The following is a 14,865-nucleotide window of genomic DNA, read 5'->3' as shown; positions in this document are numbered from 1 at the left end:
TTTATATTATGTTTATCCAGGTTCTCGGCCACAAAATAGTTCAATCTTGCTGAAATTAAAAGAACTAACCGAAGTTGAGAAGGAGTTAATTGAGAAGAAGAACCTTCTCAATAAAATAGAAGCTGAATTGAATGCATTGCAGAAGATGTCAGGGACGTGAGTGCCTTGTTGTTGTTGTTTTAATGATTGTAAAGCAGAGAATACTTTTGAAATGGTGAATGCAATTATTATTATTAAATGGAAGGTAGAGTTGTGATGCTGGCCTGACAAATCGTCTTGTCATCAGCTACATCCAAACATATTCTGAGTTCAAATCTTGCTGGGGTTGATTTATTTGACTTCACCTCCACATCTAAATTTGTGACCTTCAGACAGCATTACGTAAATTAACATTGTGTTGATTAATATTTGATAAATGAATATGACTGAAACAAGTAAAGCATAAAAGATATATATATATATAAATTTAAATAAGCATGTTCTCTAATCAGCAAGCTTCGATGCAGAAAATTATTTTCTGATGAGTCATTTCTGGCTTCAGTGTACCAAAACGAAGACATTTGAAATATAACCCCAAATATAATTGATAGAACTGTATGCATGTTCTCTCTCGGGAGGACATCTCGTGTATAGTTCTGCAAATTATATTTTCTGTAACAGTCACACTGACAATTTGCAGACATTTACGTAATGCAAATGGTAACAATGAAATCATGGCATGTGACTAATAACTATATTTTGCATCATCTTTTCATTTGTCTTGCTTGCTTTATGTTCTGGCGTTTCCCAAATTTTCTTGATAACAATTTTTCTTAGTGGTCAGACCATATGGGGTGTGCCTTTAGCATATTAGGAATCCACCTAGTGGTTCATTCCTCTTATATGTATGTATATATATATATATATATATATATATATAAACCTCGGAACTTCAGTCTTTAAATCATGGATGTTACTGTATCATAATATATGGTTTGGGAGGAAAGGGTTGATGTTCTTTTCTGTTGAAATGTCTTTAATTAAATGAAATTAATGATGAAGACAACGATGAGTGCCTTAATGTAAAGTTTCTAAGGAATGTGTGTTGACAATGTTTTAGGTATAATAAACTGAAGAATGAATTTGAGTTGAAACAACATGAAACTGAATTATTGAAAACCAGACTTGAACAGACATCACATCATCAACAGCTGGAGGAAATCAATGTCTTGGAAAAGACTATTGGTGGGTACACTACATCTTTCTCTGGTCTCAGTGTGTGTGTGTGTATTGGTTGAAGGTACTGTGTGGTCTGTTAGAAGGTTCGTTACAGATTTCTTTCCTGTCATATGCTAACAAGCTGTTATCACTAGCATCAATGTTAACATTGGACTTAGTAAAACACTAACTCCAGCCACTCCACAGAGTGGACTCAGTGCTTTTTACATGGTACTGGCACAAGCGAAGTTAGTTTTGGGCAAAATTTTTATAAAGTGCTTATTAATGTTCACTCTATTAACTTTGCTTGAATAATTGTGGAGGTTTAACTTTTAGTGAGAAAACATTCATGTTTATAAATATGTATTCATTTAACCCTGTTTTGAAATGCTACCTGCCCCTCAATCAAGGGGTCTTGTGACATGAAAGAGCACACAGTATATACTGTTAAATGGTTGACATTCAGAAGAAACTCTGCCAAAACTGCTGTAGGTACTCAACACAGTGTTCCGTCAGGTCCTGTCAAATGCCCAACCCATACCAGCATTTAATCATCATCATCATCATCATCGTTTAACGTCCGCTTTCCATGCTAGCATGGGTTGGACGATTTGACTGAGGACTGGTGAAACCGGATGGCAACACCAGGCTCCAGTCTGATTTGGCAGAGTTTCTACAGCTGGATGCCCTTCCTAACGCCAACCACTCAGAGAGTGTAGTGGGTGCTTTTACGTGTCACCCGCACGAAAACGGCCACGCTCGAAATGGTGTCTTTTATGTGCCACCCGCACAAGCCAGTCCAGGGGCACTGGCAACGATCTCGCTCGAAAATCCTACAGGAGCCAGTCAGGCGGTACTGGCAACGGCCACGCTCAAAATGGTGCATCTCATGTGCCACCCGCACAAGAACCAGTCCAGGGGCACTGGCAACGATCTTACTTGGCTTGCCGGGTCTTCTCACGCACAGCCCATTTCCAAAGGTCTCGGTCCGTAGTCATCGCCTCGGTGAGGCCCAATGTACGAAGGTCTTGCCTCACCACCTCAGCCCAGGTCTTCCTGGGCCTACCTCTTCCACGGGTTCCCTCAACTGTTAGGGTGTGGCACTTTTTCACGCAGCTATCCTCCTCCATTCTCACCACATGTCCATACCAGCGCAATCGTCTCTCTTGCACGCCACAACTGATGCTTCTAATGTTCAGCTTTTCTCTCAAGATACTTACACTCTGACGGGTATTCACATTGACATTACACATCCAACGGAGCATACTGGCTTCATTCCTTGCGAGCTTACGTATGTCCTCAGCAGTTACAGCCCATGTTTCACTGCCATGTAGCATGGTTGTTCGTACGCATGCGTCATACAGTCTGCCTTTTACTCTGAGTGAGAGTCCCTTTGTCGCCAGCAGGGGTAAGAGCTCTCTAAACTTTGCCCAGGCTATTCTTATTCTAGCAGCTACACTTTCAGCGCACCCACCCCCACTACTAACTTGGTCGCCCAGATAGCGGAAGCTATCGACTACCTCTAGTTTTTCACCCTGGAATGAGATAGAGGTTGTTTCCTGTTTGTTTGCAGTCTTTATTGCACCTGAACATCTGCCACAAACAAAAACTAACTTGCTAGTTAACCTGCCTTTGATGTTGCTGCACCTCTTATGTGTCCATAGCTTGCACCGGGTACATCTTATAGAGTTACTACCTACTCCTTTTCTACATACTGAGCAGGGCCATCTACCTGAAGGGGTTTGTGTTTTATCTACCTTCCTACTTATTAGGATTTTGGTTTTAGCTAGGTTGACTCTAAGGCCCTTCAATTCTAGACCTTGCTTCCACACCTGAAACTTCTCCTCTAGTTCTGATAGTGACTCCGCAATTAGGGCAAGGTCATCAGCATAGAGGAGCTCCCAGGGGCAACCTGTCTTGAACTCCTCTGTGATTGCCTGGAGGACTATGGTAAATAATAGGGGGCTGAGGACGGAACCTTGGTGGACCCCTACCTCTACCCGGAATTCATTGCTGTACTCATTTCCAACCCTCACCTTACTGGCCGCATCTCTGTACATGGCTCGCACAGCTCTCACTAGCCATTCTTCTATCCCAAGTTTCCTCATTGACCACCAGATAAGGGATCGGGGGACCCTGTCAAAGGCTTTCTCCATGTCAACGAAAGCCAGGTACAGAGGTTTATCCTTGGCTAGGTATTTCTCTTGCAACTGTCTCACTAGAAATAAGGCATCAGTAGTGCTTTTACCTGGCACGAACCCAAACTGCATCTCATCTAAATTGATTCGCTCCCTAATTAGTTGGGCTATGACCCTCTCTGTAACTTTCATAACCTGATCTAACAGCTTGATGCCTCTGTAATTATTTGTATCTAAAGCGTCCCCTTTACCTTTGTAGCAGTTGACTATGATGCTGCTACACCAGTCATAGGGTATGACTCCTTCGTGTATCACCTGGTTCGTAATACGGGTGACTAGGCTATAGCCAACACTGCCAGATATTTTGAGCATCTCTGCAGTGATTCCTGATGGGCCGGGGGCTTTCCCGGTCTTCATACTCTTAATTGCTTTATCTACCCTGGTACTATCAACTCGGATAGCTGGTCCCTCTATTGGGTCGACATAAGGCAGGCTCTCTTTCTCCCATTCATTCTCTTTATTAAGCAATCTATCGTAGTGGCATCTCCAGACCTCTTTCTTTGCATCCTCATTTAATGCAAGCGTACCATCATCCATGCGAACACATTTCTCTCCTACAACATCACTATTCTCTCTCCTACACTGTCTTGCAACCCGAAATACCTCGAGTCTTTGGTCCTCACGGCGCAGAACATTGGCAAATCTTTCCTTATCTGCTTCCCCTCTGGCTAAATAAACCTGTCGCCTAGCCTCCCTTCTGGCACATTGGTACAATTCCCTGCTACCACCGTTCTTCCAGTCCTTCCAAGCTTGTTTCTTTTGTCTAATAGCCCTGTCTACCTCCTTGTTCCACCACCACGTTACTCTGGGTTGGGAGGGGACCTTACACCACCCACAAATCTGGTCGGTGGCTTTCAACAGGTTGTCCCGCAGAAATCTCCAATTGTCTTCCACGTTGTATGATGCTATATCCCCTTCTATTTCGTTAAATGCTTCAAGTAACTTGTCTCTAAGTCTCTGTCCGTTTGCAGGGTCTTTAAGCTTCCACACCCTTCTTCTCCAAGCCTGTCTAATTCTGGGCACCCATTTTGCCTTGATCCCAAAGTCGCTAACTACTAATCTATGTTGTGGGGTACATTCTTCGCCAGGGTAGGTTTTGGCATTTATAAGCCGCCCTCTTTCCCTATTTCTGGCGAGGATGTAGTCGATTTGGCTAGAGTGTCTGCCGGAGCGGTAGGTGACTAGGTGACTGGCAGGTTTCCTGAAGTTGGTATTGCAGACCATAAGATTGGTTGCATCACAGAACTCCAGCAGTCTGGTTCCCTCCTCGTTGCGGGAACCGAAGCCATAGCCTCCATGTATGCCATGGAAGCCCCCAGCACGACGTCCGACATGACCGTTGAAGTCTCCAGCCACAAAGAGAAGGTCCCTGTCACTCGTCGACGAGGTAGTTTGCAAGAGGGTGTCATAGAATTGGTCTTTCAGACCATCTGGTAGCCCAGGTTGAGGTGCATAGGCTGAGATGACAGTAGCTAATCTATGATGAAGCACTAGTCTGATCTTAAGTACTCTGTCACTTACTCTAACGACCTCGATTACCTTATCCACCCATTTCTCCGCTAGAAGTATTCCTACGCCCCCGACCCCGTCAGTGTTCCCTGCCCAGAAAATCTTGTACCTGTGTTCTTTGCCTGTGAGGAACCTTGCAGAACCTCCTCTCCATCTTACTTCCTGGATGCAGCACATATCTACGCATCTCCGTTCAAGCATCTCAACAATTTCACCAGATCTACCTTTCAGCGTGCCGACGTTGAGAGTGCCAATCCTAACAGTATGGGTGTTGGGGGTGTGGGCCTGTAGCCTGGGAAGAGGAAAAGCAGTGTCGTGTACCTGAAAAGAAAACTTGCAATTGGAAGAATTCATAAGCAAAACATTACCTACAACCTGCAAACATTTCTCAACCTTAATGCGCTACCCAAAGGTAGGGGAGAGGATGGCCAAGGCCACTAGATGGGTTCCGGGAGACAGCCGAGGTTGACAGGATGACAAAGGGATGAACTTCCGGTGGAGGGGTGGGATGACAGAGGAATGAACTTCCGGTGGAGGGGGTGGGATGACAGAGGAATGAACTTCCGGTGGAGGGGGCGGGATGACAGAGAAATGAACTTCCGGTGGAGGGGGCGGGATGACAGAGGAATGAACTTCCGGTGGAGGGGGTGGGATGACAGAGGAATGAACTTCCGGTGGAGGGGGTGGGATGACAGAGGAATGAACTTCCGGTGGAGGGGTGGGATGACAGAGGAATGAACTTCCGGTGGAGGGGGTGGGATGACAGAGGAATGAACTTCCGGTGGAGGGGGTGGGATGGCAGAGGAATGAACTTCCGGTGGAGGGGGTGGGATGACAGAGGAATGAACTTCCGGTGGAGGGGGTGGGATGGCAGAGGAATGAACTTCCGGTGGGATGACAGAGGAATGAACTTCCGGTGGAGGGGGTGGGATGACAGAGGAATGAACTTCCGGTGGAGGGGGTGGGATGACAGAGGAATGAACTTCCGGTGGAGGGGGTGGGATGACAGAGGGATGACAGAGGAATGAACTTCCGGTGGAGGGGGTGGGAGGGCGGGTTACCGCCAGCGAGTAGAGAGGGCTCTTAATTGTAGATTTTAAATATTTGAGAGACAACAATGCATAAATCGTAATTTTTTAAAAGAGCAATGAATTCTGGGTGATTAGAATATAACGTAGCATGAATTTAGGAAGCTTAGAAAATGAATAAGCATGAATTTAAGACAACAACTGAATTCAATTGAATTTCATGGAGAGAAACAAGATAAATAATAAGGGACAAAAAACTAAAGCGCAAGGTATTGAGATGTTTGAGGCCGTAAATAAATAAAAATCTCTATCTTATCTGCATCTTGGGTATTTCGTCGTAGTACGTCAGCGAGATAATTTAGAATGGGTTTCTCATTTATATATAGCCAGAACCTGAAGACCTTAAAGGAAAAACTACGAAGGGGAGAGAGAGAGGATGGAGGGGTAGACAGAGGCATGGCGGGAGAAAAGATCATCATCATCATCATCATATATATATATAAAGAGAGAGAGAGAGAGAGAGAGAGAGAGGGGGGACCAGTCAAGCAGCACATCACGCTGTAATTCTTGGGCTGAGAAATCAACACTTAAAAGCCATAATTTTAAGGAGCGATAAGAATTTTTGAATAAAGGAAAATGGGTAGTGGTGGTGGGTAGGTACCGCCAGCGAGTAGAGAGGGCTCTTAATTGTAGATTTTAAATATTTGAGAGACAACAATGCATAAATCGTAATTTTTTAAAAGAGCAATGAATTCTGGGTGATTAGAATATAACGTAGCATGAATTTAGGAAGCTTAGAAAATGAATAAGCATGAATTTAAGACAACAACTGGATTCAATTGAATTTCATGGAGAGAAACAAGATAAATAATAAGGGACAAAAAACTAAAGCGCAAGGTATTGAGATGTTTGAGGCCGTAAATAAATAAAAATCTCTATCTTATCTGCATCTTGGGTATTTCGTCGTAGTACGTCAGCGAGAAGGCACTAAATGATAAGGATATTGTCTTTAAAATGGGGAGGCCACATAATTTGCATTCTGAATCTGAGGACAGCTTGGCTTGTCCCAGTAGAAACAGACATGATCAGAGATTGATTGATTGACTGGTTATTGATTTTAGAGGAACAGAAAGCCATTGTCCAAACTGCTGGAGAAGTAAACAAGAAAGCCAAACAAAAAGAGCAAGATCTTGAATTTAAAATCAAGAATGCTGATAAAATCCGAGAAAATGAATTAAAGCAAGCCGAAGCTAACCTTAACAAAATCCAGAAACAAATGCAAGAGTCCAATAAATTGATGAAGGAAAAGCAACAGGTTGGTGTTTTCCTCTTAATTTTTAAAAAATTCTGTGTTGTTGTTGTTTGTGCAGTTGAGGTCGAAAGGCACATTGCTCATAACCTTTTCATTTTTTTGTTGTCATTTCTGTTAAAATACACCTCCACCAAGCTGCCCTTGTGACGAAATTCTGAAATTATAATTATTATTACTATTATTATTCAGTAGTCTTATTTTTATCACGTGCTCTCACTGCACTACTGAACGCAGCTCTGTGTGTCTTGGGTCTGTGCTGTGGTTTGTTATGAGGCTCGTATTGTTACTGTATTGAAAGTGTTTTACATAGGATGTGTGCAGTGCCTAGTGGTGCTATTTTCTGTATGTGATATCTACTTGTTAGTCCTGGTGTTTTTGTTATGTATTTGTCTGAATATTTTTTTTTATTCTACTTAATGTGCCTTTTATGATAAGAATTGCTTCTGTTTTTAGACTCCATATTCGAGTTACCTATATTTCCAGGTCTTTCTATTTTATTATTATTATTATTGTAGCATATTGACACTGTGAAACTTGAGATTGTGGAGCTGCAGAAGGAAGTGACTTCGTACGAAGAACAACTTAAAAGTGTTGCCACAGTTTTGGACACTTACAGTTCCGAGCTGAAAGAAATTGAAGAGAAATTAACTGTATGCGAGGTAAGATATATTAAACTAAAATAGCCTTGCAGAGCTTCTTAACCATGTGGTTTCAGGTTCTGACTCACTGGATGACACCTTGCGTCTCATGAGTGCATTTGGTAGATGGAAACTGAATGAAGCCCATTGTATGTGTGTTTGTGCGTACCCTTGTATTAATATCATAAGATGGTTGTGAATGAACATCAGTGTGGTACAAGCAATGTTGTTCGGTTTCCTGTCATCCATAGAAAATATCTCTGGTTCATGAGGAAATATTAGCTTGCTTTGAAATAGGTGAGGATTGATGGCAGAAAGGACCTTTGGCTATGGAAAAATCTACTTCAATAAATTCCATCTGACCCATGCAAGCATGGAAGAGTTGACATGAGATGATGATGAATTCTGCTCTCATACCTTGGTTGTATCAATCACAATTCATATAAAGAGAAAATTATTGCTGTCTATTAAATTGGGTGCTGAAGGCACCTGGTTCACTGGTTGGAGTGTCAGGCTCACAATAATGAGATAGTGAGTTCGATTCCTGGACCAGGCTGTGTGTTGTGTTCTTGAGCAAGGTTTTTTATTTCGCGTTGCTCCAGTTCACTCATCTGTAGAAATGAGTTGCGACATCACTGGTGCCAAGCTGTGTCGGCCCCTTTGCCTTGGGCAACATCGGTGGCGTGGAGAGGAGAGGCTGACTGCTGGTCTTCCATAAACAACTTTGCTCAGACTTGCTCCTGAGAGGAGAACTTCCTAGGTACAACCTCATGGTCATTCATGACCAAAGGGGTCCTTTTTTTTTTTTTGGTCCCTAATGATGGTGCTAATGGTAGTGAGAAAGAAAAGGAATACATTGGTGGGGAGGGGGTATGTAAATATTCATACACACACATGCTCACTCACTAACCACACACTATGTATACATTCACACACACACCGACATGTAGACTAATGTGTATATACTCATCATCATTGTTTAACATACACCTTCCATGCTGGCATGGGTTGGACGGTTTGACAGGAGCTGGCTGGGTAGAAGACTGCACCATACCTCTGTGTCTGTTTCAGCACGGTTTTTATGGCTGGATGCCTTTCCTAACTCCAAACACCCAACAGATTGGGTTTGAGTGCTTTTTACACGGCACCAGAACAGGTGAGGCCAATTTTGGCACAGTTTCTACAGCTGGATGCCCTTCCAAATGCCAGCCACTTTACAATATACACACATACTGAGATGTACACTCTAATACTTATATACCCATGCACAGTAATGTGTGTGTGTGTGTGTGTGTATCGATCAACAGAACTAAGACTGAGATGTTTGTTTTGCTTTTATGACAGGCCACTGTAAAAGAGGCACAGGACAATGTGAACAAACAGAAGGAGTTATTGAACGCTTGCAACACAGAGATCCGGAATGCTACCAAAATTCTAAAAGCTTTTCAGGAGAAAGCCAAAAAAATTGACTTGGAGAATCAGGAATTGGAACATAAGCGTAGCAAGTTGCAAAAGGAATCTAAAGATACAACATCACAGGTAAATCGTTCAGTTGTTGTTTTAACAGTTTTGAGAGACTTTGGTCAGCCAAGGAATATATTTATAATGATGACTTGCATATTAATTTCTAATATTCAGATGTGAATATTGTTGTTGCTGTTGTGTTTCATCATAGAAGAAAAGCTTTTCCTTTATGATGAATATATGTTCATAACACACTTGATCTCTTAGTGCAAGGGATTCTGGACATGTGGTGTTTCAACATTGTTGTGTTTCATCAACCAGAAACACCCCAAGACCAATGTGTCTAACAAGAGCCAGTGGTCTTAATTTTCTACTGTTTACTGGTCTCTGCTGATAATGTCTCGTAATAAATCATCAAATGGTTGGGGAACAGCAAGAATCAATATATTTTCACTACAGCTATTTCTCTGTGTTTTGTTACTATGTCAAAGTCTATACCAGTTATACACTGCGAATAGCTAAGTCAATTATACTTGTTTTTCCTTCTGAAAAAAATAATTTCTTGTTTATCCCAATGTAAACATCAATAATTAACTGTTCATATAAATGTCTTTATTAATCAGGTTGAAAACTGGCTGAAAAAACATGAGTGGATTGTTGATGAGAAAAAGTTCTTTGGCAAACCGAACACAGCCTATGATTTCACTGTTAACGATCCTGTGGTTGCCGAACAACGTATTCAGAAGTTACAGGAAATTAAGGGCAAGTTGGGTCACAACATCAACATGAGGGCCATGAATATGTTGGAAAAGGCAGAGGAAGAGGTAAATATTTTGACAAACTTGACTCATTTGTTTTGTTGTTTCAACTTTACACCATTGGGTTTCATATTGTCTCTTAATCTGCAGAACTGTGTACATGACACAATTTAAACTCACGCACATGCATACTGTTCTGTCTACCAAATCCACTCAAGGGTTGGGTTGGCCTGAGGCTAGATTGTCCAAGGTATTCCACAGTAGGACTGAACCTGAAATTACATGGTTGCAAAACAAAGCTTCTTAACCACTCAACCGTATCTGTACCTACCAAACCAAAGTTGATGAGTCACTTCATAGTTCCTCAACACCTGCCCTGGGCACCAAATTCTGCTGCAAGTTGCAACCCATACATATTATCAACAATTTGAAAAACCAATGGAAACACAGTTTCCTTGGTTCAGATCAACATCCAGTGTGTGTGTGTGTGTGTGAGAGAGCAAAAAAGAGAGAGGATTGTAATACACTTCATTAAATCTGTGTAATGTTCTGATTAATTTCCCCAGTGCAACGATCTGATGGTGAAAAGGAAAATAGTTTTGAATGACAAGATGAAAATTGCCCAAGTCATTGCGGAGTTGGATGAAATGAAGAAGGCAGCCCTGAAAAAGGCCTGGGAACAGGTCAATAAGGTAAGACATATTGTGTGGTGGCCCTCAGTGTTTTGGCAATGTACAGTTGTGTAGTGTGTGAAGCAATCCTCTACTTTCACCCTCTAAGGGGGGGGGGGGGGGTCAATTCAGTTATACCACCCCCACCTTTATCATTGATTAAATTGTTTGGGGCCTAGAATAAAATTTATTAACCTACCCACCAGATCTTTTACTTACAGTTTGGCCCCTTGGTGGGTAAAACCTGGTATTAGACCAGTCTATCTTAACTTTGGTGCTAGACATCCCATAGGAGCATTGTGAACTTGCACGAATGCACTGGGTTTTTAAGATTGGTCATTTTTCTCAGAAACACAATATTTAAACAAGCTGTAGTAGTTATATTTTGAATACATTTTCCAAAACCTGTTTCGTGTGATTAAAATAAAAGCAGGGCCTTGTGCTAACGGTCAGCAGAAACATGACTGCTGATGCACCAAGGTCCAATATGAGTCCTGATCTTTAGGCATTTCCTTAAAAATTTAACATAGAATGCAACAGTCTATGGAAGTATCTAAAACCTGGCATTTAAGCCAGCCATTTCCGACCCAAATATTCTACTCGTTTTTATGCCCAGATCCAGCCTTTTATCGATTCTCCTCTGTCATTCTAAAATTAAAGAATCACATCATTGAAATCTCAGAGCTACAACATAATCTATGATTAATTTAAAACAATGTGAATAAATAAGCATTAGATTCAACAGTAGTGAGAATGCTAAAGGGCTAAGCATATGAAGTGAAGCCTTTGTTTTACATCATTCGATGAAAGGTGGCACTGAACCGATAAAAGACCAAGCACCATTGTATTGCAAGTTACTCCTTCCTCCTAACAACCAATATTTATTCTTTACTAATGCTTTTGTGTTATGTGCCAGACTTTTTTTTGTTTTGTTTTAAACTTTTACCATTTCTTTTTTGTTGTTTCATTAGGATTTCGGTTCCATTTTCTCCACACTGCTTCCTGGTACTGATGCTAAACTAAGTCCTCCAGAGGGAATGACTGTTCTCGATGGACTGGAGGTGAAAGTAGCATTTGGAGATATCTGGAAAGAATCGCTTGGTGAATTGAGTGGAGGGCAAAGGTAAACTTCTAGGTTTCACTCCTACCACCATCATTTCAATATAATGTCCACTTTCCCATGTTTGTATCGGTCAGATGGAATTTGTTGAGGCAGATTTTTTTTTTATAGCTGGATGCCTTTCCTGTTGTCAACACTCATCTGTTTCCAAGCAAGGTAATATTTCCCCATGGTCAAACATTATTTCCATACAAGATTGGAAACAAATAACACTACTTTTGTATTAGTGACACTCCATTACAACTACCAAGTGCTGTAGCCTCAGACCAGCCAAAGCCTTGTGAGTGGATTTGGTAGACAGAAACTGAAAGAAGCCCATTATATATATATATATATATGTGTGTGTGTGTATTGGTGTGTCTATGTCCCTCATAACTTAGTGGTTCGGCAAAAGAGAACCGATGGAATAAGTACTAGGCTTACAAAGAATAAGTCCTGGGGTCGATTTGTTCGACTAAAGGCAGTGCTCCAGCATGACTGAAACAAGTAACAGACTATGCCAATATATGTATTGACCCTTTTAACAGAAACCTGTCTGATACCACCACTGGTTCATTAATAGAAATGTCCTGGTTTAAAGGGATCTAAAATTTTGTATTTAGGTTCCTTACACCAGGTTAATAACGACCCCAATTATTTTACTAAATTCTTTGTAACTTTTAACATTAATTGAAACAAAGGTATTTCAACTGAAATATGAGAACTAAAAAGTTAAACAGTAAAACCTGCAGCTTTTAAGAGTTGATTCTCCTTAATCCCCACCTTTTATACCTCTTTAATCCCCACATTTTATACCTCTTTAATCCCCACATTTTATACCTCCTTAATCTCCACCTTTTATATCTGCTTTGTTCGTTTCTTTAAACAAGAGACCAATGTAATTTTTCGCCGTTTCTTATTTTTTCCTCATAGGTCCCTGGTTGCTCTTTCTCTGATATTGGCCATGCTGTTATTCAAACCAGCCCCTATTTATATTCTTGATGAAGTCGATGCTGCACTTGACTTGTCTCACACCCAAAACATTGGACATATGATTAAAAACCACTTCAGACATTCACAGGTAATCACATGTTCTTGCTATTAACTGTTTAATTACTGGTTCTGTCTCAGAAGACTATTTTGGCCATTATGTGGATAGCAGTTATGAATATTTTGAAGTTGCAATTCCCAATTTATATTCATAAGTAAAAACCAGAAAAATGCTTTACATTACTGGAGAATATATCTGCAGATGTTTAGCCAACACTGTGCAGAGTCACATAAGATGCTTGTGAACACCTCATCCACATACAGTATCTTCATGGACACAGGGGAGAGCAACTAGTTTCAATCCTGTGTTGGGATCTCCTCAGAGCCTCTCCTAAACATGATGTCTAGCCTTGTGCCTATCTTGAGAATCATTTTTTAATGATTATTTAGTGTGTTGTGTTCCAGCTCCTTACATTCTTCTGAAGTTGATAAAATCAAACACCATGATGTCCTGGTGGTATTGTCCAACCCTCTTATCAAAATTGCCAGTATTGTGCCTAAATTATGGATTATTTAGTGTGCTGATATCTCTAGCAAATAAAAACACACTAAACTCTAACTAGAAAGAATGTTGAGGCACAGTTCACTAGTGTAGACAGCAAAGCTAGTTTATAAATTGGAAGTGTTTTTATTAGCTTGAGATGTTGGGTTTCAAATCCCATGTGATGCTCATGCCTTTTCAGAGAAGGCTAAATGTGATACAAATGATGTAAGATAACTATATGTGCTAAATTAGCCCTCCTATGGATTTGGGTGAGGATGAAATCCCTCACATCATTGTCCGGTTTCAACTTATTCTGCTACACTAAAACAAACTCCTACGTAACTCCCACTCCCGTAGTTGTCTTGGGAGAAGTGTAGCATAATGAGATTTTGTGGCATTCATTGTGTTTGTATTTTCTGTTCTCTTTCCAGTTCATTGTGGTTTCGCTGAAAGACGGAATGTTTAACAACGCCAATGTCCTGTTTAAGACAAAATTTGTTGACGGCGTGTCAACAGTGACCAGACACACTCAGAGTCACTCCTCACACACCAGTAAAGACCACTCATCAACATCATCATCATCGTCAACAGCATGAAAGAAGCAAATTGCCTGAAACGTTTTAGCTGTTTCTCGTTTCTAGACGCTTCTCACTTCCATCGTCTTTGTTACATTCTGACATTAATTACAAAAAACACAACCCAAACATACAAACTTCTCTCACACACACGTATACCAGGCCTAATTGTAGCCTGGAGAAGAACATGTGTTTTAAAAAAAATAATAGGGAGGAGGAGGTCGCAAATGGCAAATTATCTCCTTGGTGAAAGCACTTAATGAAGTAGTGGCTTTCGTGCCCATTTAAAATATAACTTTGTCATATTCCATTTTGCCTTAGAACACTGAAATTGTAACTTGTATTTCATGACAGTTTCTGTGGTCAGAATTTTATAATAAAAATTATATTTTATCATATTATATTTTATATTTATCCTCATTTATGAGAGGTTTTTGGTTTAAAAAAAAAAAAGTTCAATGAATCAGTGATTAATGAATAATAGAACATGTGGATCAGTGATTAATGAATAATAGAACATGAGGAAAATGGGTTTTGCTCTGAGATCCCTAGTTGTCCCAAACATTGTGTGTGGTTGCTGGGGTTTGCTTTTGTGATCCAAGCACAATCTTTGACCACCGACCCATGTTATTACAGATCAATTTGTGACATGTGGAACATGGTTCACAATTATGTCATGTTATCCCAGGTCAGCGATAAATGAGGATAGATGTAATATATACGATTTTTATTACATTATAACTGATTATCTGCATTTAATTTTTTTTGATTATTTGGTTCTGTTCTGTAACGTTGTCACTGTGCATCTGCATGTGTGAGTCATTGTGTTGACTGAATGTCATTTTATTGTTCATTAATGTAAATAAATATCTTCTCTCTCTC

At 40.7% G+C, this 14,865-nt stretch overlaps 1 protein-coding gene across 1 annotated transcript in view; it reads left to right on the top strand.

The window, feature by feature from the left end:
* LOC106876280 (structural maintenance of chromosomes protein 2) overlaps positions 1-14,865 on the top strand; it is a 27,425-nt gene extending 12,560 nt beyond the window's left edge. Inside the window, exons 16-25 of the mRNA XM_014924773.3 lie at positions 21-156; positions 1,100-1,224; positions 7,054-7,247; positions 7,760-7,903; positions 9,227-9,421; positions 9,970-10,170; positions 10,671-10,796; positions 11,747-11,898; positions 12,808-12,955; positions 13,840-14,865. Coding sequence (XP_014780259.1) covers positions 21-156; positions 1,100-1,224; positions 7,054-7,247; positions 7,760-7,903; positions 9,227-9,421; positions 9,970-10,170; positions 10,671-10,796; positions 11,747-11,898; positions 12,808-12,955; positions 13,840-14,004 — 1,586 coding nt within the window. The 3' untranslated portion in view covers positions 14,005-14,865. The remainder of the gene's footprint in view (positions 1-20; positions 157-1,099; positions 1,225-7,053; positions 7,248-7,759; positions 7,904-9,226; positions 9,422-9,969; positions 10,171-10,670; positions 10,797-11,746; positions 11,899-12,807; positions 12,956-13,839) is intronic.

This window comes from Octopus bimaculoides, chromosome 10 (genome assembly GCF_046866305.1).
Source record: "Octopus bimaculoides isolate indiv1 chromosome 10, ASM4686630v1, whole genome shotgun sequence".
NCBI classification, from domain to species: domain Eukaryota; kingdom Metazoa; phylum Mollusca; class Cephalopoda; order Octopoda; family Octopodidae; genus Octopus; species Octopus bimaculoides.
This window is presented reverse-complemented; position numbering and strand designations above follow the sequence as displayed.